This window comes from Camelus bactrianus, chromosome 6 (assembly GCF_048773025.1).
Source record: "Camelus bactrianus isolate YW-2024 breed Bactrian camel chromosome 6, ASM4877302v1, whole genome shotgun sequence".
Taxonomy (NCBI): Eukaryota; Metazoa; Chordata; class Mammalia; order Artiodactyla; family Camelidae; genus Camelus; species Camelus bactrianus.
The window spans coordinates 63,358,256-63,385,164 of NC_133544.1; the positions used below are offsets into that span (position 1 = coordinate 63,358,256).

General features: G+C 46.2%; 1 protein-coding gene and 1 long non-coding RNA gene across 6 annotated transcripts; one reads left to right on the forward strand and one right to left on the reverse strand.

Annotated features, from left to right (window-relative positions):
- Positions 1 to 7,506: 7,506 nt before the first annotated feature.
- On the reverse strand, positions 7,507 to 19,802 carry ABHD4 (abhydrolase domain containing 4, N-acyl phospholipase B). 5 transcript variants are annotated; one of them, XR_835251.3, is made up of 8 exons: positions 19,724 to 19,802; positions 16,103 to 16,191; positions 14,535 to 14,907; positions 14,228 to 14,382; positions 12,388 to 12,499; positions 9,666 to 9,852; positions 8,696 to 8,999; positions 7,507 to 7,903 (listed from the first exon to the last, which is right to left on the reverse strand). XR_835251.3 is itself a non-coding variant. In XM_045516490.2 (7 exons), exons 2-7 carry the CDS (start codon positions 16,124 to 16,126, stop codon positions 8,910 to 8,912), a joined length of 894 nt encoding a protein of 297 aa, XP_045372446.1. In that variant the 5' UTR covers positions 16,127 to 16,191; positions 19,724 to 19,802; the 3' UTR covers positions 7,508 to 8,909. The 5 variants fall into 5 exon arrangements, 4 of the variants coding, with proteins under 4 accessions (XP_045372446.1, XP_010952992.1, XP_045372445.1 ...); XM_045516490.2 differs by having other exon boundaries at positions 7,508 to 8,999; positions 14,535 to 14,860; XM_010954690.3 differs by having other exon boundaries at positions 7,508 to 8,999.
- LOC141577930 (uncharacterized) lies at positions 15,532 to 26,562 on the forward strand. Its single transcript, XR_012507583.1, has 3 exons — positions 15,532 to 15,662; positions 16,585 to 16,719; positions 26,302 to 26,562. It is a non-coding gene; the product is annotated as an uncharacterized LOC141577930 (long non-coding RNA).
- Positions 26,563 to 26,909: the final 347 nt, after the last annotated feature.

A 26,909-nucleotide genomic window follows, 5' to 3' on the forward strand; every position in this document is an offset into this window, starting at 1 on the left:
GTCTAAGAAAAGGGAGAGGAGAGACAGGGAGAATTCAGCCTCCTACTTGTATTTGCCCTTACACAGCCCTCTGGGAGCCCAGTTCCTACAGTGCTTTTTGCTTCCACAGGCTTTGTCAGCTACAGGTAAATGTTTGTACTGGACCACGTACGAAGAAAGGCAAGCACGCCTGACCCCTGTCTGGGGGTGCTCACCCCTGAAACTGATAGCATGGACATAAATAAACCAAAATGAGGCTCACCTTTGACTGGAGAGCTTTTTTGTTTCTAATTTTTAATTATAAAAATACGCATTCATTGAAAACGTTCAGCCAGTATAGAAGTGTATAAAGTAAAACATGAGTTCTACTAGACTATTGTCCAGCAGCAAATGTTATTTGAACAGTTTATATTTATGGAACACACACATATTTTTTCATACACACATAACTTTTATTTTACAGAAATGGAATGGTGTTATATAAAGTGTCTACAACTTGATATTTTAAAATATCTTTCCATGTCAATATCTATAAAACTACATAACTCATTTTTAGATGTCACTTTTATAAACAATGGACCTGAGATTGTTAGTATTTTATTAATGGTGCTAAAATTTATTGTGTAAATTCTTACTATTAGTACTCAGGGCTTGTAGCATTTGACCATTTTAAATTTCAGTAGATTATTTTGGTTGATTCTGCCAAATTGTCTACAAAAACGTAGTGACAATTTCCTTTCCCACCAACATTGTATGAACATGTCCATTTTTTTCACCATTGGCATGACAAGATATTGGAGGTTTTAAAATTTGGGGGTCATTTTTTGGTCACTTAAAAAATAGTATCTCATTGTTTTGTGTTTCCTCTATTAGTAGTGAGGTTGAACATCTATCTCTTCGTATGTTCATTGATTATCTGCATATCTTCTGTGAATTGTTTATTCACATTTTTTGCCCTGTGCACAAAGATAAAACATTAATTTTTCTGCCGGGTTGCTTTCCCTTTTCTGATTGCTTGGTATAAATCTTTTTGGGGGAGGGGGAGGTAACTAGGTTTGCTTGTTTATTTATTTATTTTTAATGGAGGTCCTGGTAATCGAACCTAGGACCTCGTGCATGCTAAGCAGGCACTCTACCACTGAGCTATAACCTCCTCCTGTATAAACCATTTTTATTGCTTATTAAAAGCTTTAATATTTTGCACATTCTTCAGTCCTACGATGTTACATCAGGGAAGGAAATCATTGGTCAATGCACAAAAAAATGATTGTACAAGGTGCTTGACACATTGTTTATAAAATAAAAACATTCAGAAGGCATTCTAAACTCCAACAACAGAAAATTGGATCAACAAATTATGGCAGATCTACACAAAGGAATACAATTTGGAATAATGATATACAATCAGACCTCTGAGAGTTTTGTATCCGCAGATTCAACCAATTGTGGATTGAAAATATTTGAAAAAAAAATTCCAGGAAGTTCCAAAAAGCAAAACTTAAATCTGCTGCGCATAGACAAATATTTACATAGGATTTAAATTGTATTAGGTATTACAAGTAATTTAGAGATGATTTGAAGTACATTGGATGGGGGTAGGTTATAGCTTGGTGGTAGAGCACATGTTTAGGATGCAAGAGGTCCTGGGTTCAATCCCTAGTACCTCCATTAAAACAAACAAACAAACAAACAAATGCCTAATTACCTCCCTTCCACCAAAAAACAAAGTATATGGGAGGCTGTGTAGGTTATGTGCAAATACTACGCCATTTTATACAAGGAATTTCAGCATACTAAGGTTTTGGTATCCGTGGGAGTCCTGGAACTAATGTCCTTCAGACACTGACAGATGATTATATTTTTTATATTCTATATTTATTGATATAGAAAGAAAACAGATATATTCAAAAATATTTAATGTAGTTATTTCTGGGTAGTATAATTCTGGATGATTTTTTTAAAGTCTCTTTTTTTCCCCTCATTTTTCTACAATGAAAATGTTTTGTTCACAGAAAAAAAAAAGGAAAAATGTTCTCAGAATTGAGCCTCTGCTCAGATCAAGGTTCAGTGGAACCATTGAGTCTACGTACCGATGTGAAGACTGAGCCCTAACACTGTGTTAGTTTTTTTTTGGCAGTGTCAACCTTCACTGCTTTAAAATGAGCTTCCAGTCCACTAAAACCTTCATATTGGTTTAATGTTTTCACATGAACTGCCCTTGCTTTACTTGTTTGGTTCATTTTTTAATGTAAGAAGCTTGACATTCATCCCTGGTCTCATCAGAAGACAACCAGCGCAGCTGTTCTTCGCCTGAGGAAGGCTGTTTTGTTCCTCAAAGGATCTTTTGGGGAAAAAAAAACCAAAACAAAACCAAACTATTCAAACTTCACATTGGAGAATTCGCTGTCTCTTTTGAGCCCCTTAGGTAATTTTCCTTGGAATATTTTGAAATCTGACTTCCTGAAATCTATAAAAATTATGTCTGGCCATCTTCCTTAACATTCCACAAAGTGACAGAACAAAATAGAAACAGATTCATAGACAGAGTGAACAAACGGGTGGTTACCAGAGGGCACGGGATAGGGGAACGGGTGAAATGGGTGAAAAGGATTAAAAGGGACGAACTCCTAGTTATAAAATGAACATGTCATGGTGATGTAATGTACAGCGTAAAGAATGTAGTTGATAATATTGTAATAACTGTGTATGGTGACAGATGGTTACCAGACTTACAATGGTGATCATGACTTAATATAAAACTATCAATTACTATATTGTACACCTGAAACTAATATAATAATCTATGTAAATTACAATTTAATTAAAAAAACTTCCTAGTAAGTGAAGTTGTCAGTAGGGCAAGAATTTACTAAGTGCTCTGCTTCCAGCAGAGGGAGACTTAGAGTTGATGCCCTGAGGCTGGGACTTCTGGCAATACTGTAACCTGCCTTGGAACAGTTTTGCCATCTGAATTTAAAAAACATCATCTATGCCCACATTTTATCTTAACCTCTATAATGTGACTCTTACCAGATTTTACATTCCTATTTGTTTCTTCTTTTATCCCCATCCAAAAATTTCCATTTTCAGTTTTGTGATTTCCTTTTGGACATATGCACTACTGTTAAACCTGTAATTAAATCTGCTTCCTCTGAACAATGTTATCCTTCCACGGTCATCCTCCAGTCATGAGTTCCACATCATCTGTTTATCTTTTTGTGATAAAATTCAACTTCTGCTTTCAGCCCTGCCATGGTTTCTGCTCACATTAAGAAGAACTCAAAGTTCTTGCACGGCCTAACAGGCAATGTTTATTGTGTCCATGACTCATTTTTTGACCTCATTTCTGTACTTTTCCTCCTTGCTCATTCAGCTCCAGCCACACTATCTTTCTTACCTTTCCTCTGATATTCCTGAGCACTCCTGCCTCAGGAACTCTGCACTTCCAAATATCCACATGGGCAGCTCCCTCATTACAGGTCTCAGCTCAAGTCACCTTCCAAAAGCCCCCCTTGACCACCTTCCCCCTGCCAGTTTCTATTTCTATACTTCATTCTTCTTTCTACTATGTATAAAGACTTGCATATATTTAATGTCAATTGTTGATCTTTGTTACAATTCTAAACACCCCGAAGACAGATAATGTACTGGATACATGGAGGCTACATTAATAAAGCTTGTTTCTACTTTGTTAAAAATAAAAATCAAGTTCCTTTCTCATTCTGGTCTTCTCTGACGCAGCACTTCCCAGCTTTAGGATTTTATTCAAATTAGTTAATTATAGAAGAAAATCCCTGAAATTGATGTGTTTGGCAAAAATAAATGACATTCCGTCACCAAACACTCTTAGAATGTCAGTATCTTTTCACTAAAGAATGTAGTTTAATCTTGATAAGGTTAGAAAGGACATAATTTCCAAATTTAAAAATATTGAAAAAAATGTTATTCCACTATAGACCAGAAATCCCTTGTCATGAACCAGCTCCAGTCTGCAGACCCATGTAGGAAACCGCCGCTGTAGTACACAGTTTAGCACTTTTCTTTAGACACTTTTCTTTTTCCTTGACAATTTTGGGAAGTACATGATGCCCATTTTTTGTTAGTTATGTTGTAACTTATCAGAAGCTTATAGATCTGTTGTCATAAATCACAAGCCCTTCCCCCAATCCTGCTCTCTGACACTACATCAGTTGTCGGGTGTCAGCCTTGAGCTTTTTCTTTTCCAAAGTCAAACTCTTGGCACTGAGGAGATGAAACTATCACTTGCAACCCCGTGCCCCTAGGAGTCTTCTTCAGTAACCAGCACGTCCCAGGTTTCTTCTGGTTGTATAATTTGGTCTCACATATCAACTAAAATACGATGTTGCCTAAGTATAACAAACTTGACATCAGGCCTCAGAACTCACTGGTGGAAGGAGCCCCAATTGCAAGGCCAGGTCTGCCGAGGGCTCCTCCTGCCCCTTAATAGAATCACCAACTGAGAGAATGGGGTCTTGTCTTCCTGGGTTGGGGGAACGCTCTGTGCATCTGTTGGCATCAACGACTGCTCCTTAGTATTGTGTCTAGGAAGGCATTGTTCTCACAAGTGTCAAGCTGGGGTTGTCCTTCTTCCCCAACAGCAGTGGAAGTGATATTTAGTAGCATAAAGGCAAAGGCTTTTCTAGTATAATAATGCTTGAGCTTATGCTATGAAAAGCGGTCAGCATTAGTAAGTGAAGTAGTGGTTTGTCTTGAGCTGTTTCACCCCAATGAAATGAGATTTTCACCTCAAAATCTCAAGTGTCTCACTTGCTTCTGCAAGACAGACCAGTACCCTGGGAGAGGGAAGAAGAGGGAGAGAGACCAGAGAAAAAGGACCCTCGACATAGACCCCTCCACATTTAAGTGGACTCGGTGTGAACTGACAATTCACATGATGAGAAAAGTGATGTTTTGCACCATTCACTGGATATTGTTATCAGCCAATAGAACTATTTTTTATCTGGTTACAAACTGTACCTGCAGTTGTGGGCTTCCAGCGTGACACGCCAGAGTGGGGAGAGGTGTTCATCACTCTTTCGTCACCCTTTTGGCAATGAAACCAGACTGCATGTTTTGCACACATATTTGGGTGTCTATGCCCGAGGAGGTTATATTTAGCACACTTCCTGCTAGCCACCGGACAGTGTGAGACCTTCGAGTCTTGAGTTAGTCACAGCCCTTTATGTCTCTCTGTGGAATCTCTCCGTGTCAACTGCTGGGTCTTTGAGGAGCCCGAGTCTAGAGTGTGAACCATTACCGTAAATCCTTAGAACCCACTAGGACAGGCACCAACTGGGTGATTTATTCGAAATGATTTCTTAGTCTCAGTCTTGGGAATGTTAGGAATGCCCCAGTCAGGTGGGGTGTGTGTGTGTGTGTGTGTGTTCGTGCACACGTGCACACTGGCATGCGTCCCTGTGTGAGCCTGGTAGTATAAGCACAGATCACTCTAGGGAACCTTCCTCAGATTCTTCTTGCACCTGCTCTTGAGGAATATGTTTGCACTGTATTGAGTTTGGGAAAATCAGATCAGCCTCCCAGAGAGGCTCCCAGCCTCCCAGAGAGAAGTGGTTCTGGGGCAAGAAGAAAATGAACGTGCAGGGCCATGAGACTTACTTGAGTCTTTTGGGTCAAGTGTCAGAGACGCAGGGTCCCTCAAACCAGTGTCTGCAAACAGGGGGCATCAGAATCTCCTAGGAAATGTGTTTAAATGCAGATGTCATGGTCAGATTCCACCCAGGGATACTGAATCAAACTCTGGGAAACACAGCCGGGGAGTCTATATTTTTAAAAATACTCCAGGTTGTTTTGTTATGTGAGCAGGTTTGGTGACTACTGCCTCACTTGGCCATTTTCTCCAAGGGGGAGGTAGCAGCACTCAGTGTTGACATCAAGTCCTTTTGATTTTACCTCTTAAGCATTTCCTGCATCTTCTCTGGGTGTCCACTAGTCACTGGCCAAGTCCAAGCTATCAGCATCTCTGGCCTGGACCATTGCAGTAGCCTCAAAGTTCCCCCTGCAGGGACTCATCCCTCTCCAGTCTGTACTCCACAGAGCAGACAGAGGGGTCATTTCAAGTCCCACGTCAGGTTCTGTCACACTTCCCACGCTATCCAGATCCTCACTCCAGTTATTTCTTTCCGTTGCTTTTAGGATGAACACGACATCCTTCTTACAGCCAGCGGCCCCAGCCTCATCTCACAGCCACGGTCCCTGCTAATAGGCCTGTACACTGGTTGTTCTCACCACAGATCTGCCCCCACCCCTTCACCTGCCCTTCCTTAGGCTCATCACTTCTCCAAGGACACCTTCCCAACCTCTCCCGGGCAACCCTTTTCAGTTGCAAGTTTATATTCATTGACATGATAATCTGATTAAACATGAGTCTCCACATAGGATGTGATTTCCCATGAAGGCAGGGACCACATTTCTTCACTATTGCAGCTCTCATGCTTGGCACGCAGTGAGCTCTCAATGCCTGCCCTCACATCCAAATGGCCAGGGTTGGCAATCAAGTGATCTTCAGCCACAGGGAAGACGCAGGGTCCTGGGCTGGACCCGAGCTTTGAAACCATAGCCAGGAGTTCCCTTCATTTGTTCATTCATTCATTCACTCATCGTGACAAATGCAGTCATTCTGTGCCATTTCCAGCTGTGGCATTCTGGGCCTGGCTGGGGTCAGCCAACACCCAACAGGCACTGCAGAGAATGATGTGAGCACGTTTGAACACTTTGCATGTCTCTTGGCTCAGTCAAAACAAACATTTACTGGGAAGTGGGTATAGCTGAGTGGTAGACTGGGTGCTTAGCATGCATGAGGTCCTTGACTCAATCCCCAGTACCTCGCCATTAAACAAACAAACAAACAAACAAACAAACAAACCTAATTAACGTCCCCTCAAAAAAAAAAGAATTTTAAAAAAAGATTTTAAAAAAATTTACTGAACGGGAACTAGGTGCCAGAAGTGCCCTTTGTCCTTAAGCAGCTTGTGGTCCAGGGAGGAAAGACAGACACAAAACAAGTGACTGCACGTTTATGAGGTTTACAAGGGTGCAGTCGAGTGCACCACGGAGACACAAAAGAGGGGGTGCAAGGCTAGTTTGGGGGATCAAGGGAAAGCTTCCCTGCATAAGGTACATCTCAGCTGAGGCTGAGGATGTGAAGCAGTGAGAACATACCAGGTGTAGGCCCACATGAACTTGGATAATGGGCCTATTTAAGAGACCACAGGGAGAACCTAGTTCAGCCTAATTCTCCTCCTGTGAGCTGGGGCTCGGCCCATCCACTCCTCATCCATCCTCTCAGGGGGTTGGCTGAGATGGGCTGTGCTGACCAGGAGTCCGGGCTGGGTCCAGAGGGCAGATGCTTCACTGAACGGGAGAGGGAGTGGCATGTGAGCAGGTCCCTCTCAGGGGCCCCTGCTCTGATGCAGGCATCACAGGAGCCATTGTGAATTCAGCACCACCCTCAGCTTTTTTTGTCAGAGAATATTAAACATCACCGCCAGCAGTTTTTTACTCATTTCTTTATTAATATAGAAAAGGAGCCCAAGGCAGCTGGACCAGTAGTACAAAGCACCAGGAGTTAACACTATTCTGGTGAAAGGGTTGGCTTTACAAAAGTGAAGGAGTAGGCAGGAACTGCCCTGATTCTAGGGCCAGGCCCAGCCTACTGCCCAGAACCTCAGAGCAGCACCTGGAACCAGCCCCTGGGAAAGAGTGACAGGTAGGTCGGAGGCGGGATGAGCTGGAGACCTGGGGGACAGGTGGCAGGGATGGAGGGCCAGGCAATGAGAATCATCCTGTGGTTGATGAGGACAGGGAACTGCTGACCGGAGGCTCCCTACTGGACGCTGGGCAGAGGCTCACGGGCGCCTCCGCTCTGAGGGCGGTTGGGAAAACCCTGCAGACACCAGAGAGAATGCGGATCTAGACTTGGCCCGGGGCTGAAGGGCCCTTCCCGTCTCTCCACCGGCAGCCACCTTACTCTATACTACAGACCGGGCGTTAGGGCCCAAGGCACAGAGGGAGGCCAGAGGCCCCCTAGTAGGAGGGAAAGGGGGCAGGGAAGGAAGCACTTGAGTGTCCCCACCTTAAGCAGCCAGGGCTGAGACACAGGGCAGGCAAACAGCACTCCTGTTCAGTGAGGCTGGAATGTGGGGCAGGGTTGGATCAGGACCAGGATCAGCCCCATGGCAATGGTGCCTGCCTCAAAGCCCAGCAAATGGAGGCTGCCACGAATCCTGGCTCTCAGCAGACCCAGGTGCTCGCCCCAGCTCTCCCAGAACAGAGCTGTTTCACCATGGACCAGCCATGCCCTGCCCTGTTCCTCATCCATGAATGAGAGCTTTGGATATGACCTCTTGCGTCATGGGAGGAGCCTACAGGTCAAGGGAGCTCCAGGACCTGCTCTTGGTGGTTACGTGGGAACCGGTCCCAACCAGACCCTGGACAGACTGGCATGGGACAGGGGCCAGGGGTGATGGAGGAGGATAATGTTCTTGCATGGAATCTACCCTCACAGACACTCCGGAGCTGGGAAATGCTGCGGAGAGCCTCTCCTTTGCCCACGAAAGAGGCCACCCTCCCTTTGGCACAGGGCGGATGTGGCTTGCTGTGCTCCCTTCACAGCCACCTGGGTGACACTTGGCATGGGGAGAAGGGGGTGGCACTCTGCAACCCTTTATGTTCTTACCCGGGGTGGGGAGCTCAAGGCCTCTTGTGGCTTTTGCCTCCAGCCCTTAGCGCATGATCAGGAGTGCTCTTCTGTGGTCCTGCCTGGGGGACAGCCTGAGACTCTGCCTGGCTGGCACATGTTAGTTGGTGAGGAAAGGACAGAGGGGTAAGTAAGGAGACAGGAAGGTGAGAGCAACTCCCTGGCTTTCTCCTTGTCCTCTTGGGAGAGCGGCTCAATCAACCGAGTTGCAGATCTCCTCCACCACAGCGTTGAAGATGTGCGGCTGGTCTGCATACACGTGGTGCGAGGCACCCTCGATCTCCTGCAGAGGGAGGACCCCGCCAGGGGTGGGATGGCCCTTTATTCCAGGCACTAGAAAGCTGTCATGCTATTGCTTAAACCTACTTGCCCATCGCCCATGAGCACTTTAACTAAGACAATGGTCCCTAGAACTGGGTGCTTTCCTGTGGGAGCCTGTGAATCCCAGTATCCCATCCCACTTCTCCTATGGCCCCTGATTGTATCTTCCCTTCCACGCCAGCCCTACCACAGACCTGCTCATGTCATCCACAGGTCTGCTAAACCAGGGCTCTAGGGCACAGCCTCATGAAACACGCTCAATAGCAAGTGAGGATGGAGAGGGTAAGAAAAAGGAGGGGAAGGAGCACAGCGGGAAGGCTTCATGGCAGTCTCTGCTGTTGGCTCTACTGCTCCCGGCTCTGGTCTTGGGTAGGAATTGCAGGGGGCTGGACAGGCCGCGTAGTGTCTGTGCCTGGCTACTGGACAGAAACCTGCCTTTTAGCTGAATTGAGCTACACAGAAGTGAGAAGTTCCTAATTATGATATTACAGAGAGCCAACCCATTCAAACCCACTGCTGTATCTCAACTGGTCCACTCCTCTTTTCCCCTGACCTTCCCGTCACCCTTCTCTACCCTGACTCTCATCCCCACTGAGTCCTCAGTCCTGCTCCTCCAGGGCCAACATACCATGTCTCGGACGTAGGAATCCGGCCGCTGCAGCTTCACCTTCTTCCCCGTGCTGGTGTCTATCCAGGTGTTGGCCCCATAGATCATGGTGATGGGCACGTCTTTTCGAATCAAGTGAATTCGCTCTAACATGGGGCGCCGGGCCCAGCCGAAGGACTCCATCATGGCTTTGAATGCCGTCTCCCCACTGACGAAGCAAAACAGGGTGAGGCAGTGAAGAGAGTAAATGCTGCAGCAGAAAATGTCAACTTGTGAGTCTCTTTGGAGGCTGGGGCAGAATCTTTGTCATCTTTGTGTTCCTCTCGGAGACCAGCCCTGGGCTTATTAAATACTGGTAAGATTAAGAGAGAGGACCGACTGTCCAGAGGTTTCTATCCCAGAAGAGTTAGAAGAGACATGCTTGTGAAAACCCCAGGGCACTGAGAATTGTCCAAGAGTGTAATGGGTTACGATTTATTCAGCAAATGTTTGTGTCATCCCTGAGCTGTGGGCCGGGACATAGGAACAAGATGGATGCGGTGCTTGCCCTCCTGGAGCTCACATTTTCCTCATGCTTTAGGCATTAAATAATTAATTGTACGCTTAACTATTTAACTTCAAGTTTCCCAAGAATGAGGAGGGGGTGGTGGAGTGCTAGGAGAACAGACTGGGGACTTGGCCTGCTGGGGCTGGAGGAGAGGGCCGAGTTCCCTTGAGGTGGACTCTGAAGAGCAAACGCTAAGGAGACTCTGGAATGAAATGTCAGCCTTGTGAGGACCCGGGGGGAACATCAGTTTGTGCTGCGTGAGATGCAATGATGGCTGATCTAACCTACTCTGCTCCCTGGCCATGTCCTTAGGGAGAGCTACCTGAGGACATGTCACAAAGGGTCTGCGAGGCTGGGGCGGAAGCCAGCTGTCCAGGCTGCTCTGTAGCTTTTGTGGGAAGCGGGAGAGGTTGGGGAGACTGCTGCCCATCAGGCTCCGCCTGTTCAGGCTATAACACCCCCAGTCTCCTTTACACCCCTGAGATGGAGGGGAGCCTGATTTCTGCCACCAGAAACAGAGTTCTTTCTTAAGACATTGCAACATGGTGGGAAAATCATGGACTCTGGAGTCAGAGAGACATGAATTCAAATCCTGGCTATACTGTCTTAGCAAGTCATGTAACCAGAACACATGATTAAGTTTCTCACCTACAACTGGAGAGGAATTTTACCCAGTTTGTTAGGTCATTGTGAGGAAAATGAAATATGTACAAAGCCCCTAAGTTTAGGTGAAGTGAAGTAGGTACCCCCCACCCCCCAATATTTTTCTTTGGCCAAATTATGTTTTCCAAGAAAATGGTAAGAGTTATCATGCACTCATCAGGGTCACAACTTAGATACACACAGGGGCCTATAAAATTGAGTGATGGTGTTTGGGGGAAGGGACTGGTCATCACTGACGTCATCTCTGCTTCCTCTAGGGCATGAGTGAGTTGCATGATTACATATTCTGTGGCTTAGATTGGGAGGCTATTTATTATACAGAACTAGGTCTGGGCCTGGGGAATGCTCTGGGGAAAGAGCTGGAGTTGGGCCTGCGGGGCCTCAGATGGGTACGAGAGTGGCACCGAGCCCAGGGGGGCTGAGCGGTGGGAGGGAGAGCAGGAAGCAGGGGGCTACCTGACTTGACGCTTGAGCTGAGTTTCTATACTGCCACTTAAGCAGGGCCCTTCAATCAGCAGAGCTCCTGAGGAATGTTGGATGGACAGTTCCCACCCTGCCCAAAAGCTGTCTGGGTTTGAGGCTAGTGCTCAGACAGTACGGCTGGAATGCAAAACCCCAGCTGCTTCACAGCTTCGGGCTGAACCAGTCTGAAGTGAGGCAGGGCAGTGCTGCTGCTCCCAGTGACCTTGGCTCCCCTGAGACGCTTCCCAGCGGCTTGTGGTGAGGCCTCCACGGGGGTGGTGCCTCACGGTTATCAAGCCACTTACAGGGCACGGCCCGAGGGGAAGATTACCTCCCTGACTCTGCCCTGGCTGGCAGCTGTCAAGACTGTAGATCAGCAGGCCGCACAGGCCTGTTGTCTGAATAGGCACAGATGTGAATTGAGCTCGAGATTCCGGGGACATCCCTAAATCTCCAAAAGACAGGCAAGGCATTCCGGTCCCAACAGTAACATTTCCAGGTGCACCTAATTAAATTTTAAAATGCACACTCTTCCCATCAGCAGTTCTATTAGTAGGAATGTAGGCTAGAGATACAGCCATGTGTGCAAAGGAAGATATGCAAGGAGGTTCCCTGAAGCAATGTCACGTGGTATATCAGACAGAAAATAACAAGAAAATTTGGGAATTACAGGTCTGGGACAGAAGAAGACTTCTTTCTTCTGCCTTTATAAAAATACCATGTTCATATCACTTTTTCAGTTAAAAAAAAAAAGATCTTTGCAAATGTTTTCTAGACTCTTGCCTATCAGGCTAACTGCCCATCTCTAGGGAGGAGTAAAGGTCTTCCTCTCGAGACAGCGGCGTGTTTAATTAATCTATTATCTTCTCCATCCCTTTGTGTCTACCCCTGGGGAAGTCTCTGGAAATAATCAAGCCTGCTAAAGCCTCTGTTCCCCTGACTGAACGGGAGCTCTGTGGAAGAAGAAATACAGCACAGAATGATCCTGGGACAGTCCCAGAGTTTTCCAGCAGCTGAAGTTATAGCTCCAAACCCATGGAAGCCCAAGCCGGCCCTGGCAGCTGCCCTCACCTGGGGTTCTGTGCATTGCAGTGGTAGATGTACTCCGATATAGTGTCATCTTCAAAGAAGTCTGCAAACTTGCGCTTGAAGTCTGGTCGGAACCGTTGCACCAGGCCGGGCCCTGGGACGGGACAGAACGCGGAGGGGCCAGTTTGGATGGGGAGGAAAGGCTCCTGCCTGTGCGTGTTTTAACAACTTGAACCAAACATCATTTCTCCTAAGGGTTTGTTTGCTTCGTACATTTAACATTACAGTGGCGAGTCTTTGGGGAAGCTCTAGGTGACTACATGAGAGTCAGTTGGTTACCAAAGCATTTAGACCATCTAATGGCACTGAGAACCAGATTATTTTCAGCTCAGTGAAGTCCCAAGATCTTTTCCTCCAAAGGTCACTGGCCCCACAAGAGGCCATGGTTGAGATGCTTTTCTTTTACAGTCTGAGCTTTGTTCTCTTTCTCTCTGAGACCCTTTATGACCTTTTAATCTTCTGAAGGTAGTGGATGAAACCAGATCACCTCCCAAGAGCCCTCTCACGTTCAGAGGGCTGTAATAGAATACGAGTGAAGAGGTAAACCTAATCCTGGCATCTCAGACTCGGGACACAGTTTTGGAGCAATCTGTTCCCTTCACCTTTCTTTATATAGTGCATACATAAGAAGTAGGGCATCTGAAACAGGCTGCAAAAATTCAGTCTCACTGTCAACTCATGACCTCTCTCTCTCCCTGGTCTGCTCTCTCTGCGTGAGAAGCAAGGGGCTAGAGGAGGCACAGCCAGGATCCCCAGGCCTTGGCCCTCCTCTGTGGCTGCCAGCCAACTGCGCCAGCCAAACTAGCTCTGATGTCCATGCACAAACCTGGCCAGAGGTAAGTCCAGAACTGGGGAGAGTGGTTAGAGCCGGGGTTCTCCCTGGAAAAGGATTCTAGAAAGCCTGCTGGAGTCCACAGTGCTGGGAACCCTCGGAGGGTCAGCCCTCTCTGCCCCTTTACTGTCCTTGGCACCTGTGTCTCTTGATTTCCTTCCTTTCTCCCCAAACTCTTACCTTCTGCTCTGCTCATTTTTCTCTTTTATCCAGAGCCATTCTGTGTCTCTTGAAGGCCTAGAGAGACGATTCTGATTCACCCATTAACAATTAACTCATAATAACTGGCTGTTGAACATTACTGTGTACACATAAGACATCAGGGCAGGATAGAAGGTCACCCATTTTCTCCATAAAGGGAAAATGCTTTTCACTTCATCAGAGTCAAAAGCTCCCCAGAAAGGAAGGGTGCTGGCAGCATGAGATCAGAAGGTGGGGGCTGACTGATTCTACTTACTCTGGCTGGTTCCCTCCCCCTTCCTTTCCGTCACCTATAAGATTTGCTGACAGCTACCAATTGGTGAAGATGTGGTGTCTGACGGGGGCTGGGCCTGGTTTAAAGGGGCTTGCCTGCCACTGTGGGTTATGCTGGAGGCTCTGGTTCTGGCCTCTCCCAGCTGCAGGAGCTGGGTGAGCTGCAGAGCTGGAATCCAGTGGTGGTTACCACGCTGAAACACCAAGAGGCTGCCATAAACTCACATGTGTAGCATAAAAACTCAGCAGAGGAAGTCACCCCATGGCCCCTTTCTCTCACACCAGGGGGTCTAGCCAAGGCTCAGAGTAGAAATTCTACCCCATCTGTCCCTGGCATAGGAAAGCTTTAAAAGTTAAAAAAAGAACCTTCTGAAACTGAAGACTAAGACATCTGGTCCAGACGAACAGTTTTAAATAACAATGCTAGGCCTCTTCCCACTTTTCATGAATAAATGGAGATGGTGAGTGTCCAGATGCTGTGGTTTGAGACCGTTTCTTCATCTGCCAGCTACTCACCCCAGGGCCCAGCTACTCGAAGAACAGCCAGTGGATTGGAGCGCCCTAGCACAGAGGCCACAGCCTTGACCCAGGTCGGGGGTGCCCGGATCTCACTGGGGTCGGTTGGTCGGAGGGGAAAGCCCCACGGATCCACCAGAATGAGGTGTTTAACTCTAAAGGAGGAAAAAGGAGAAGACAAGTCATCCTTGCATGAAGGTACCACAGCCCTTCGATGGCCTAGGCAGAGGAGACCTACTGGAAATGCTGGAAGATTCCCAGTAAGGTGAGGAGTCAGGTCCTGATTTAGAGGGTGGCTCCTCCTTACCTGTCAGGGTACTTGATCGAGTAGGAGGTGGCCAGGAAGCCTCCCAGACTGTGCCCCAGGAGGATCATAGTGGGGATCCCCATGGTCTCCCGCCACGTCTCTATTGAGGTCACAAACTCGTCCTCGGCCCCCTCTGGGTCCCTGGGGAACGTCGGCCTCGAGCTCCGCCCGAAGCCCAGCAGATCGAAGGTGTGCAGCGTGCGGCGGGCGCTCAGTGAATCCATGTTGAGGATCCAGAGGCCCACGCCGCCCCCGAAGCCGTGCACCATCACCAGCGGGGTGCGGTCCTGGAGCTCGGGGCTCACCGTCACCGTCCAGATCTTGTTCTGGTTCGGGAGGGACACATATCGGGCCAGGAACTTGTTCTGGAGGCCTGGGGAGAGGGGGTCCAGGGCAGAGCGGTAAGACCGCGCGCTGACAGTATGATCTTTTTGCCTGGACTCCCCTTTTCAGCTCTCTCTGTTTCCAAACCCTTCCTAACCTCCCTCGCCTTTCCTTCCACAACTTTCTGACCATACGCCCTAAGCGTTCAACTCCAAGTACAATTTGCAGACTGTCTACTCTGTAGGTATTAAGAGGGGCCATCTTATTCCATGAGGCTATCTGGTTGGCTCCCTTTGGGTCCAGGGCGGCATGACCTGACTGACCCTACAGAGCTCCGGCATCCATCACTCTTGAACCTGTGTGTGCTTGGGGCTTGACCGATGGGTGCCCTCACTGAGGGAATCTGGAAGGGTAGCTTCTAATCGGAGCTGAGTCCGATGGAGGAGGTGTTGGGTGTGGCCTGAGTCATGGGCTTATTCCTCTTAGGGACAGATCAAGGTGGGCGGTGCTAGCTCTGCTGGTCTGAAGGCAGTCATATGACTAAGCTGCCTGGGGGAAGTCACCTGGATCCCAGACACAGGCTTGAAAGCTGTGACTGTTCTGTGGCTGTACTTACCAGGCCCATAAAAGAGAGGGTAGCCATGGCTGGGGCAGTGGTGGGGGAGGTCATGTGAGAAATATGGGGAGATGTGGCCCAGCGGACTTGTTGGAGTCAGTGGCTACTGAGGCTGATGGGCTGCCCTGCCCCCGCAGATCACAGCCCAGAGCTGGTCTGAGGGGATCTCCATCTACTGTGGTCACCAGGTAAGTGGTGGGGCCTACTGGGTAGGACACAAGGAATAATAATACTAGAGAATATAGGACTGCTGGTCCTTGGGTAGGAATCTAAGAAGTGCTTGCGTGTTTGATGCGAGAGGGAGAGATGGCAAAAGAGAGGAATTGGAGAAGGAGAAGGGAAGGAGAGAATGCGTATATTGATATGTGTTGGGTGTTAATAGTTGGTACAGGGTTTGAGATGAAGTTGTGGGATGCGGTAGAGGCCAGCATGATGGACAGGGAAGGAGACATCAAGGAACCACTATCACGGAAAGTGTGATATCTCGTCCCTCCAAACATGGACATCCCTTCCTCCCACCGCGAGCCTTGTTCATCAGGAATCTGTGGGCTCAGCGTGCCAGGCTCTGGGAAGATGCTGTATCCTGGGCCTCCTGAGGGAGGTGGGACAAACTGTCCCTTCTACTTACACTGGAGGATCCTCGCTTCCACATTCTTCAGCTGAGACATGGATGTAGGGCGCCAAGTGGGCAGCCAGCTGCTCAGCCAGCCTTGAGGCCTGGGACAAGGAGACACAGACACCCTCAGTGGCAACGTTGGAAGCACTGATGCTCTCAGCCACTCTGGCAGTCACCAAAGAGTTATCAGGGAGCAGGGTGTTTCCCAGGCTCCTGAGACCTGCCACTGTGGCAGTTAGCAACTCCCCGACTGCCAGATAGACTGTTACTCTTCTCTGGTAAATGGTTATTAACAACAACATACCCTTTGTTTTAACAGATACTCAGAACGCCATGTGCACAGCACTCACAGTTTACAGAGCCCTTTCACATTTTTATCTCATTTGAGCTTTACAACTTCCTTTGTTACTGGTTATTATAATGTTCAAGGAGGTTACAAGGGGGAAAAAAACCAACTTTTAACTAATGTTTCATTTACCCTTTGCCATCTCTAGGACTGTATGTTCCTTTAGGGCAGGGCAAATTTCCATGCCACCTGCCCTCCTGGCAGGGCACCAGGGTTTGTGTGTGCCCTCTTCCAAGCCACTGGAAGTACAGAGCACTGTGTCAGTGCCCAGTTGGGCTCTCAGGTAAGCAATCAGTCCAGCTTTGAATGACATGATGGGATAGGCAGGGTGTGGAAGGAGGGGGGTCTGGGTTCAAGTCCTGCTGTGATTCACTGACAGGATACAAGTTGCCTGTGTCCTTGTTTTCCACATTATAAAATGAGTAGAAAGTTCACATATGTCCACACCTCCAAAGGCGTGCAGTAAGGCAGATGAAATAACCTATCTTGCTCTCTACTTTATACCCAGGGGACTTTAAGTCACTGCAGGGTAGAGGTTGAAAGTACCAGTTTTGGAATTAGTAAATAAACCCTGGATCTGAGTCTCAGTAATATCATTTATGAACAGAATGGCTTTGCCCTGTTAAATAACCTGTCTTTGAGCATCTAGATGATGTAAGGGATCTCATAAGGTACCCGGGACGAAACAGATGCTTAGTGAATGAGCTTTTATATGATATTTCTATTTTCTTGAACTCTGCCTCGATGAAGCGGATTACAGGATGGACATTACCAGCTACAGGATGAGCCTGGAGACGGCAGAGTCCAGCAGGGGCATTCTGAGGGGAACGAGGGGAACTATTACCAACCCCCCCCCCGGCACACACTGGGCATCCCGATATATCATTTGAACTGCAGAATTTTGGGTTAGGAAGGTTCCTTAGAAATCTAGTCCAGCATCTTTATTTTACAGGTGAGCAAAGTGATGCCCAAAGAGGTCATACAGTTAGTTAGAAAAAGAAGCAAAGCTAGAACCTGGATCTCAAATTTGGGTTTCTCCTTACTTCCCTCTGAATGTTCCAGCTTCAGCTTTTCAAGACCGTACACAAATACTCATACTAGACAACCACATTTTCTTACTTGTCTGTTTTCTGGAGAGCTTTTTTTTTAAGTGGAGAAACTGAGGATTGAACCCAGGACCTCGTGCATGCTAAGCATGCACTTTATCACTGAGCTATACCTACACTCCCCTTTAAAAGAATTAACCACTTTATCTTTTTTTAATGGAAGTACTGTGGATTGAACCCAGGACCTCTTGTATGCTAAGCACCCACTCTACCACTGAGCTATACTTGTCTGTTTTCTGAAAGGAGGTGTGACCTAAAGTCAGAGGCCAGAGTTCTAATCGGGACACTGCCACTCACCAGCAACGTACCTTTGGACACATTATTTAGTCTGTCTGTCAGAATTTCCTCATCTTTAAAAGGGAGGTAATAATAGTGTCTACCTCACAGGGCTGTTATAAAGATCAAATGAATTAATGTGCAGAATAATGTCTCACACAAGATAAACTCCCAATCAATCAATGTTCTTTTCCCTCAGCTAAACCATAAGCTGCCTACAGTCCCAGGGTTTTGCAAGTAGGGCATCTCAAAGACTGAGGTTTGAAAGAAATACTGAGGTGGCAGCTGGTCCATCAATGGCTTTGGTCAGATGAGAATTGTCAGTCTTAATCAATCCTGTCCTATGGAGACTCAAAACCCTTTGAATAATCCAATTCCTTAGAAGCTTGATGCACAGGCACCAAGATCACAGAACGTCGCTGGTCTTAAGAGACAAACTTTCTTTCCAGCCCACAGAGACTGTGACAAGTCAGATCATGTCATCTGGGCCCCACATTGCCTTGTATCTGCCCAAAGCAACACTCAGGAGAAATGTCCCAAGGAATAGCACCATGGGCTGCTCAGCAGATACTTCTCAGGGAAAGCTTTGCCTTCCCACCAAAATTGCTACAGGGAAAGCACTGGAAATAGCTCCTGGCACACTCTTTGCTCAACACCATTGGCCCAGGGGTGGGGGGAAGGGGAAGGGGATGGGGAAGGGGAAGGGGGCTGGTGAGGGCTAGGGTGAGGAATTGAGGCAAGGAGTAGAGAAGCCACTTAGCCATGAACTTGACCAGGCTGCGGTGGTCTCTTTCCTCTAGAGTGCTTATACCCTGATGGGTGTGTGTGTGTGTGTGGGGGGGTGTTGGTGGGGGTGGGGGTGGCGGTGGTGGTGAGGCAAAAAGGGTTCTGTTCTGGACCTCTGTGATCTTGAGGTCTCCTAACTTCTATGGGCACTGGCTTTCTTCATTTGTGAAAAGGAGTTGAACTACCTGCATCTCTCCCAGCTCTAACCTCTGTTTCCCTATGTCATTGGAGCTTTTGTAAATTTCCTCTTGGAAGCATCATTTTAGAAAGCGCCACTCTCCTGGGCAGTTCCTTCCAGCCCAGGAAGCTATTATTGTCATAAAATTAATTAGTTTTGCAAGCAGCTCTGAAAAGGGGGAACATGAGATCCAGGAAAGGCCCAGTTCTGGTGAAACCACGGCTTGGCTGGAAGCTGAGTCATTCTCCAAGGAACTTTTCCTGGCTCCTATTAGACAGTGAACTGCTTGTCACACCATCTACAGGTGGCATCCCAAACTTGATGTCCTTGAGACGGTGGTAACAAACTCCAAAAGCTCTAATTGTGAAAAACTCAGCATTAAGGATATTGTTATGACGGTTAAACACTATCAGCTAGGAATGCCAGGGGCTAAGCGTCTCGGTGGGCGAGAGTTAAAGAAACTTGCAAGCCCACTACCCCGGACCAGCCCCAGCGCGGTGGGGCCCTCTCGCTGCTTCCCACGACTCCGTGTCGGGCTAAGCGAGGCTCTTCCTACATCCCCGACTCCCGTCCTGGAGCAAGTCCTGGCTGCTACCCCGCAGCCGCGTCCGACGCGCTTGCTTCGGGGGATCTAAGACATCATCACTAAATCTATCCCCACGGCGACTGGAGAAGAGCGAGCAGCGATCGCGAGGACTAAAGTGGAAAGTCAGAATCGCTGGGCTGCGGGCAAGAGTGCCTTAACGTCGCTCCCCTGGCTCTGCCGCCGCCTCTTCTGGGCAAAAGCACATCAAGCACACCCAAACCCCAGCCTTCCCCCTGAGGCCGACCTGAAACAGGAAAGGCAGGAAGATGTCTAAAACTGTTCCTCAGCCACAGACAGTCCCAGGATCATGGCCCAGAGAGAGACAGAGAGAGAGAAAGAGACAGGATTAACTCACTGCTGCTCCAGATCATCAGCCATAGTAAACAAGCCCTGCCGGGTCGAGCTGAGCCAGCCCAACCCTCCGCCTGACGCCAGCACCAGCTGACCCAGAAAAGGGTCGGATAACAAAGTGGGGCGTGGCCAGGGCCCGCGGAGGGCCCTAGGATGCAGGCTGGGACTCTGATCCCAGCCGGCTGGAGAAGCCAGCTCGAGCCGCTGACAAGTGAGATGTCTCCGAGACCCTCACAAAATAGGATAGTCATCCTGGTCACACTGAGGGAAATAAGTAATACTGAAACTACCGAGTTCCTCACAGGAGCTCCATCAAACCTCCCTTCTCTGGTAATTAAAAAGTGACAGAACTACCTCTGCAGGCTCCCACACACTCTTTGCGCTTCCCTATTATAGCCCCACCCCCCAAAGTGTTCCTTCTAATCAGATATTTAAGATGTTTGTGGAGACACTACCACTGGCTGAATGCACCTACAAAGGGCCTGGGAGCCTGTGCCCCAAATAAATTGCCAGATTTCTCAAATAAAAAATAGGACGCCTAGTTAAAGTTGAATTTCAGATAAACAACAAATACTTTTTTATAATGAGTATATCCCATGCAATATTCAGGACGTAAGTGGGCATCCTCTATTTGATCTGGAAATCCTAAACCTAAACTGTGAAGGAAAAGCTGGGCTGGTCTAACAAGATAACTCACAAGTCTAGGAATGTGAAGGAGGGGCTGGGCTGGGCTAACAAGATAACTCACAAATCTAAGTATCGGAATAGTGATCTGAGTTCTGCTGGACTAACTTGTAAATCTAAGCTAATTAGTGTTGGTTTGCTGTTCATGTTTTTTTGCTAGCCAGCTGGATTTTCAAAGGTATATATCTGGCTTTGGAATGTTGGTTTGCTGCCTCCCTGCCTCCACTTTTGTGATAATGATGCTGCTAAAGCTGTTCCACGCCTATTGGCCGAATACCCCAAGCTTGTACTTTACCCTATAAAACCTCATGTGCACGTCTTGGAGGTGCTCAGAGCTTCGGAGCAGAAGCCCCTCTGAGCCCGCTGGCGTAATACATCTGAGTACTCCAACCCTCCGTGTAGTGCTTGTTTCTTGGCTGGCCTGTCGTTTCCGTAACAAAACTACGTATGCCAAGATGGTCATTCCTCTGCTCTGGGGACGTCTTTGGCCTCAGCCTGGTTCCCAGGGACAAGCTGGCTTATCCCTAAGTCTCCATCAGTTTGGAGAATTCCTGTTTCCCTTCCCCCCAGGAGGGGCAGTTGAAAGACTAAACTACAACACTGGGTTGGCTTTAGGTAGCTGGAATTGGGGCTGGGGGTTGGAGGGGGTGGTGGTTGGCTAACTCACAGGTCCTGAGTACCTTGCTCAGCAGAGGAGCCAATTTTTTTTTTAATTTAAATTTTTAAAAATTGAAGTATAGTTGGCTTACAATGTTGTGTCAATTTCTGGTTACAGCATAGTGACTCAGTTATACATATATATATTCATTTTCATATCTTTTTCATTATAGTCTATTACAGGTATTGAATATAATTCCCTGTGCTATACAGTAGAAGTTTGTTGTTTATCTATTTTATATATAGTAATTAATATCTGCAAATCCTGAATTTCCAATCCATCCCTCCACCAACCACTGCTTCCCTGACTTTTCCTCCTTGGTAATCACAAGTTTGTTTTCTATGTCTGTCTCATTCATTCTTACAACAAAGCAGAGTGGTCCATAACTTTTGAGTGCCCAACAATCATTTGGAGGGCTTGTTAAAAATTCAGGTTTCCAAACCTCTGCGGTTTGGCTTGATGCTAAAAGCTGCATTTTTATGAAGCACTTCAGGCTGGAGTTCAGGGAGACTCATTGGTTAATTAGAAGCATAATTTCTGGGGTCAGAATTCTGGGTGAAGTTCAGTTTTGCCTTTGCCGCTTATCCACTGCATGCTCGTGGGTAAGTTATTTAGCATCTCTCAATTTTCTTCCTCTGTCTTGTAAGGGTTAACAAAGATAATTCAAACATTTAGTGCATTTGTTTATGCCAAAAGTTATTATTATTATTATCATCACCACCACCACCGTCATCATTATTACTGAATACCTGTTAAAGCCAAGCATTATGTTAGGCACTAAGAATACTGATATCCAAAGGAAAGAGACAGGCTGCTCAAGGGAAACACAGGCTTTCTATCTGCTGCCATCCCAGGCTATTTGTCCTTTTCCAGAGCTGGAAACTGTATTTGGAGCTCAGCTCCAACCTCCCTTTTTCTGAGGTCTTTGCTGAACTCAGGGTCTAAAAGAGGCCTCCAATAACTCTATTACTTTCCTTTATTTTCTCAACACTTATCACCATCTTAAATTACTGTGTATATTTGTGTATTCATTTATTATTAGTTTCTTTCTATTAGGGCTTCCGTTTCCTGGAGGACTTGTTTGTTTTGCTCTCAGCTTTGCTGCCAGCCCCTAGGACAGTCAGTGTTTATTGGATAAAGAAATGAATGAAAAGTCCAGTGAGGAGGTTTAGGTGTGTAAACATTTACCTATAAAATAACATGCTAAGTGTTATGGGAAAGGGAATGTTGCCCGTCATTCCAGTAAACAAAGAACATAGCCTGCCATTCTGTTAAACAATGAACGTTGCCTGCCATCAAGCCATTAATCACTGCAGTCACCGGAGCATCCCCACCCCGCAGTGTGCCCCAGGGGAATTCAGGATGGAGAGAAACAGGAAACATTCTGTGCCCTGGATACCGGCCATAGATGGTTTTTATTTTTTTCCTGTTTTTTTTTAAATGGAGGTACCGGGGATAGAGCCCAGGATCTGGTGCATGCTAAGCACACACTCTACCACTGAGCTATGCCCTCTCCCTGGCCCTAGATGGTTAAGATGCATATTTAAGGAATAATTTCGATGAGCTCCAGACTTTTGCATCTTTCCATAGACAGAAAAGCACTAAGCACTAAAATCATGAACCTGAGATGTCTGTTGTGATTGGCAGTAATCTTTCCATATTCTACTATATATATAGTCAAATATATATCTATATTTTATATAGATATAAATATCTAAGCAAAAACTCCTATATATCCAGGCTCTTCCCTTCTGCCTTAGGAGCAGTTCCTCAGAGCTATCTGACAGGCTGTCTCTCAGGCTGTGGTACCCTAGTACTCGGTAAAGTCTCCAAGTAAAATTTAACTCTCAACTTTTAGGTTGTGCATTTTTCTGTGGTCGACAGTGTCGAGGCCTTTTGAGAACTGTACCATACAGAAAATTCCAGGCTCCATCACTCCAAGACAGGCAACACAATCTTCCTCTTTTCTGAAAAACTGTAAGATGTTGAACTTTATGAGGCCAAGATGACCTGGATGGAATTGATATTAGATCTCTCCCGACCTCAGCTCTTGAAGCCGTGCAGAGAAGCATGTGTATTTTGTTTCCCTGTGTGGCAAACCAGCTCTATAGTGGAGGTTGCTTTGAAGTAGAAAACTAGAATGTATGGGAAATGCCTTTTATAACCAAAGTTAATAAGTGTGGCCCTGTTACTAAACTGAACTTGGGTCTGTTAGCCTGCCATGCAGCAAAACTAATTTACTGACACTGGGTTGTGATGAAGGAAAGTGGAGTGGTTACTGCAGGGCCTAGAGGGGAATATGGGCAGCTCATGCTCAAAAGATCCAAAATCCCTGATGGCGTTCAGGCAAGGGCTTTTAAAGGCAACATCTGAGGTGAGGGTTGCAAGGGGCATAACTTTCTTTCTGATTGGTTGGTGATGCGGTAACAGGGTGGTGTTTCAGGAATCTTCATTATCAGCCTTCTGGGGTCTCTGTTTGTGCTCAGCATGTAGTCACCATCTTCCACCTGGATGGGGGGGGCCTTAATTCCTGCAGAACAACTCAAAGATATGCCTCAGATTGTTAGGTATATCCCTTGAAGTGGGACTAAAGCTCTGTTTTATCACTGAACTATTGTTTCTTGATTGCTTTTGCTTTGTTTCTGTATTCCTTCACCTCTCTAATTAGTGACTGGTTGACTCTGCTCTTTGGAACTCAGGGAGGGCCTAGGTGACCAAAGCCTTTTTCTACAAACAAGAAATGGGAGACACAGAGAGGCTTTTGTACCAGGGAGGGTCCCGCAGGGTCCTGCTTGGTTCCATCCCTAGAGCTGGGATATCTCAGAACAGAGTTGAGTCTGTTAGAATTATAGAGTAGAGGAGACTCTCAGTTCCTGCTCTAGACAGGCCTCTGGGGAGAAATATAAGATACTTGTTTGTCCTTATCTTCAAGATAAGGTACACTATGTGCAAGCATGAAAGAAAACATTTTTCTTCTACCTCCAACAGATGTGATTTTTACGAATGATTAAAGAACTAACATGGTCTTTATGGATGGAAACTAACTTTGACAAACCATCTTTCCTGTGCCGTAAATCGCATTAAATATTCCAGAAGTAGGTGGGACTGATAACATGATAGGTCAGGCCTGGCAGGGATAGATCATTCTTCGGTTTCAAATGGGTGTCATTGCTTTTTGAATGAACTACAAGTAACGTGCGTGACCCTTAAACATAGGAACTGAGTGCAACAGCTCTTCAGTTGTTCTCTCCAATATGATAGCCACTAGCCATACGTGGCTACTTAGTTTTAAATTAATAAAAATTAAAGCTGCTTAGTCACATTAGCAACATTTCAAGAGTTCAACAGCCACTGAGGTCTAGCGGCTACCATATTGGAAAGCACAGAGACGTTTTCATCATCACAGAGAATTCTGCTGGACAATGTTGCTCAAGCAGTGATGATTTCAGCCCCTGTTATGGAGAGTGTTCAGCCCTTGGAAAGGACAATATGGGAAACTCTCTCTTGGGTGCTAGGGAGGGAGCAAGGCTGAGGGGTTCCCTTTATGGGACTCTCAAAAACTAGGTGGAAAGGAAATCAGATAAAGGAGCCCGTAAAGTTGTTCTACTCCACCGGGGCCTGCAAGGACAGTTATGTTAGGATGAAGGGATACGGGCTTTTTGAAGCTATTTGCTGCTGTACTAGGACAATATCATACAAGGTCAGGGTCTTTTTTTTTTTTTTTTTTTTTTTTTGCTACACTAGGACAAAAGTTTAAAAAATGGAGCTGTTACATGCAATAGTAGAGAGAAGCAAAAGGAGGAATCTGAAGGAGAAGTGAAAATATAAGGAAAAGGAAGTAGAAAGAGACTCTTCTTTCCCATGCAGAGATTTTCCTTTTCTTTGGAGGATTTGTGTTTCTTCTGATAGAGTGTCATTTCTTACTGGAGAGAGGCGCACTGTAAAATCATTGCCTTTGCTTATAAGGGGAACTTCTCGCTCCTCCACTTTTCCATTGTTTTATGATGTTTATGTTGAAGGGTAGCAGAATATGCCACCCCAAAATATGCCACATTAGCATAAGGATTACTTTGAGCTGAAGGCAATTGAGAAGAAGCAACACAGGAAAAGCCCTCTGCCTTCCCTCTATTTGCCTAAAAGCAGGACAGAAAGATGTCCCCTCACCCCATACCAGGAAGGACAGAAGACCTCTAGATCCAGATCAGCCAAGAGATGGCGCTGGAGGAATCTACATAACTTTATGAACTAGCCCTTATTTTTCATTGATTTTCATATATTTCCCTTCTCACAACTTGCCGTCCTAGAAACTCAAAGTTCTTTTCCCCTGTCTTGTGACTTCTCTAAAAATTTATCGCTTTTTTTGTTCAGATAATGTTGTCAAAAACAAGACAACTGGCCCAAAATGGAGTCACTTGTGCTAAGCTAATTATAGTCTCAGCTCTTCCAGAAATGGAATCTTAAACCAGTCAATCAGAGATTGCTTAATCAGTACTAGTTAGGTCATCTGCCTGATAGACCCCTGCCATCCCCTAAGGGAAAGTAACCTTGCCATAAGCAATCTGCTTTTTCATCTAGTATAATTTCCTGTTCCCTCTCCCTTCTGCCTATAGAAGTCTCTTATTTTGCATAGCTCCTCAGAGCACCTTTCTGTTGGTTGGATGCTGCCCAATTCATGAATTGTTGAATAAAGCCAATAAGATCTTTAAATTTTACTCAGTCGAATTTTGCTTTTTAACATTATATAAGCCCAAATTCTAACCATCCTTCTGAGTTACTCATGACTGAGTACTCCCATGTGCATGTGTGATGCATATGTTAATAAACTTCTGTTTATTTTTCTCTTGTTAATCTGTCCTTTATGAGTTCTAATTTACAGGGCCAATGAACCTAAGAGGAGAAGAGAGAAACAATTTTCCTTCTCCAACCGTGTTTTAGTAATAAAATGCCTCAGGTCTACACTGAGTTTAGCTTCAACTTATAAGTTTGATTTGCCCTCTGAGAGCCACTTGAGTTGAAGTACCTCTGGTATCCAATATTTTGCATGCCCCAATATTGGGGATTTGTGGTTTGCCCAACCTGTAATTATTCAGAGAAATAGGGGAAGCAGGCATAGAAATTACCAGGATTCATGATACTTAATAAGAGCAAATATTTACTGAACATTTACTGTGTGTTAAGTACCATGTTAAGTGCTTAATGTTAACATTATTTCATTTAATCCCTCAACCTGCCAACTAAAGAATGTCACCCCTGCCATCTGGATCTAAAAGGATTGAATTGTTTGCCACTGGTCGCTGACCTTCAACACACCCTGAAAGGAGTTGAGGATGGAGATCAGGAATGAGATACTCTGTGCTCTGGGAAAACTGGCAGAACAAGCCTTCAGGTAGATATTTTCAGCAGAAAATTCTATGAATCCAATTTCTTGGGTCTACTCATATTTAGAAAAGCACTAAACTCATTAACTAAGATAGCTGCGCCCTGTGACTAGCAGTAACCCTTTACCGAGACGTGTGCTTGATTGCATGTACTCCTCTTCTCCAAAATCACATACATGCTGACTTCCTCCCTTACCTCTTAGGAGCAGTTCATCAGAGCTGAGAGGCTGTCTCCTGGGCTATAGTCTTCAATAAGTACCCCCCAAAACTGAAACTCACAGCTCTCATGGTGTGTGTTTTTATTTCAGTCAACAACACAGTGGTCCAGGTACTGTTATTTCCATTTTATAGAAAAGGAAAATGAGGCTGTCAGACTAACTAACTTGTCCTGGATTAGATAACTAGGAAACAGCAGAAACAAGGTTCAAACCCAGGACTGTCTGACTCAAGAGCCTGCACTCTTGTCTGGA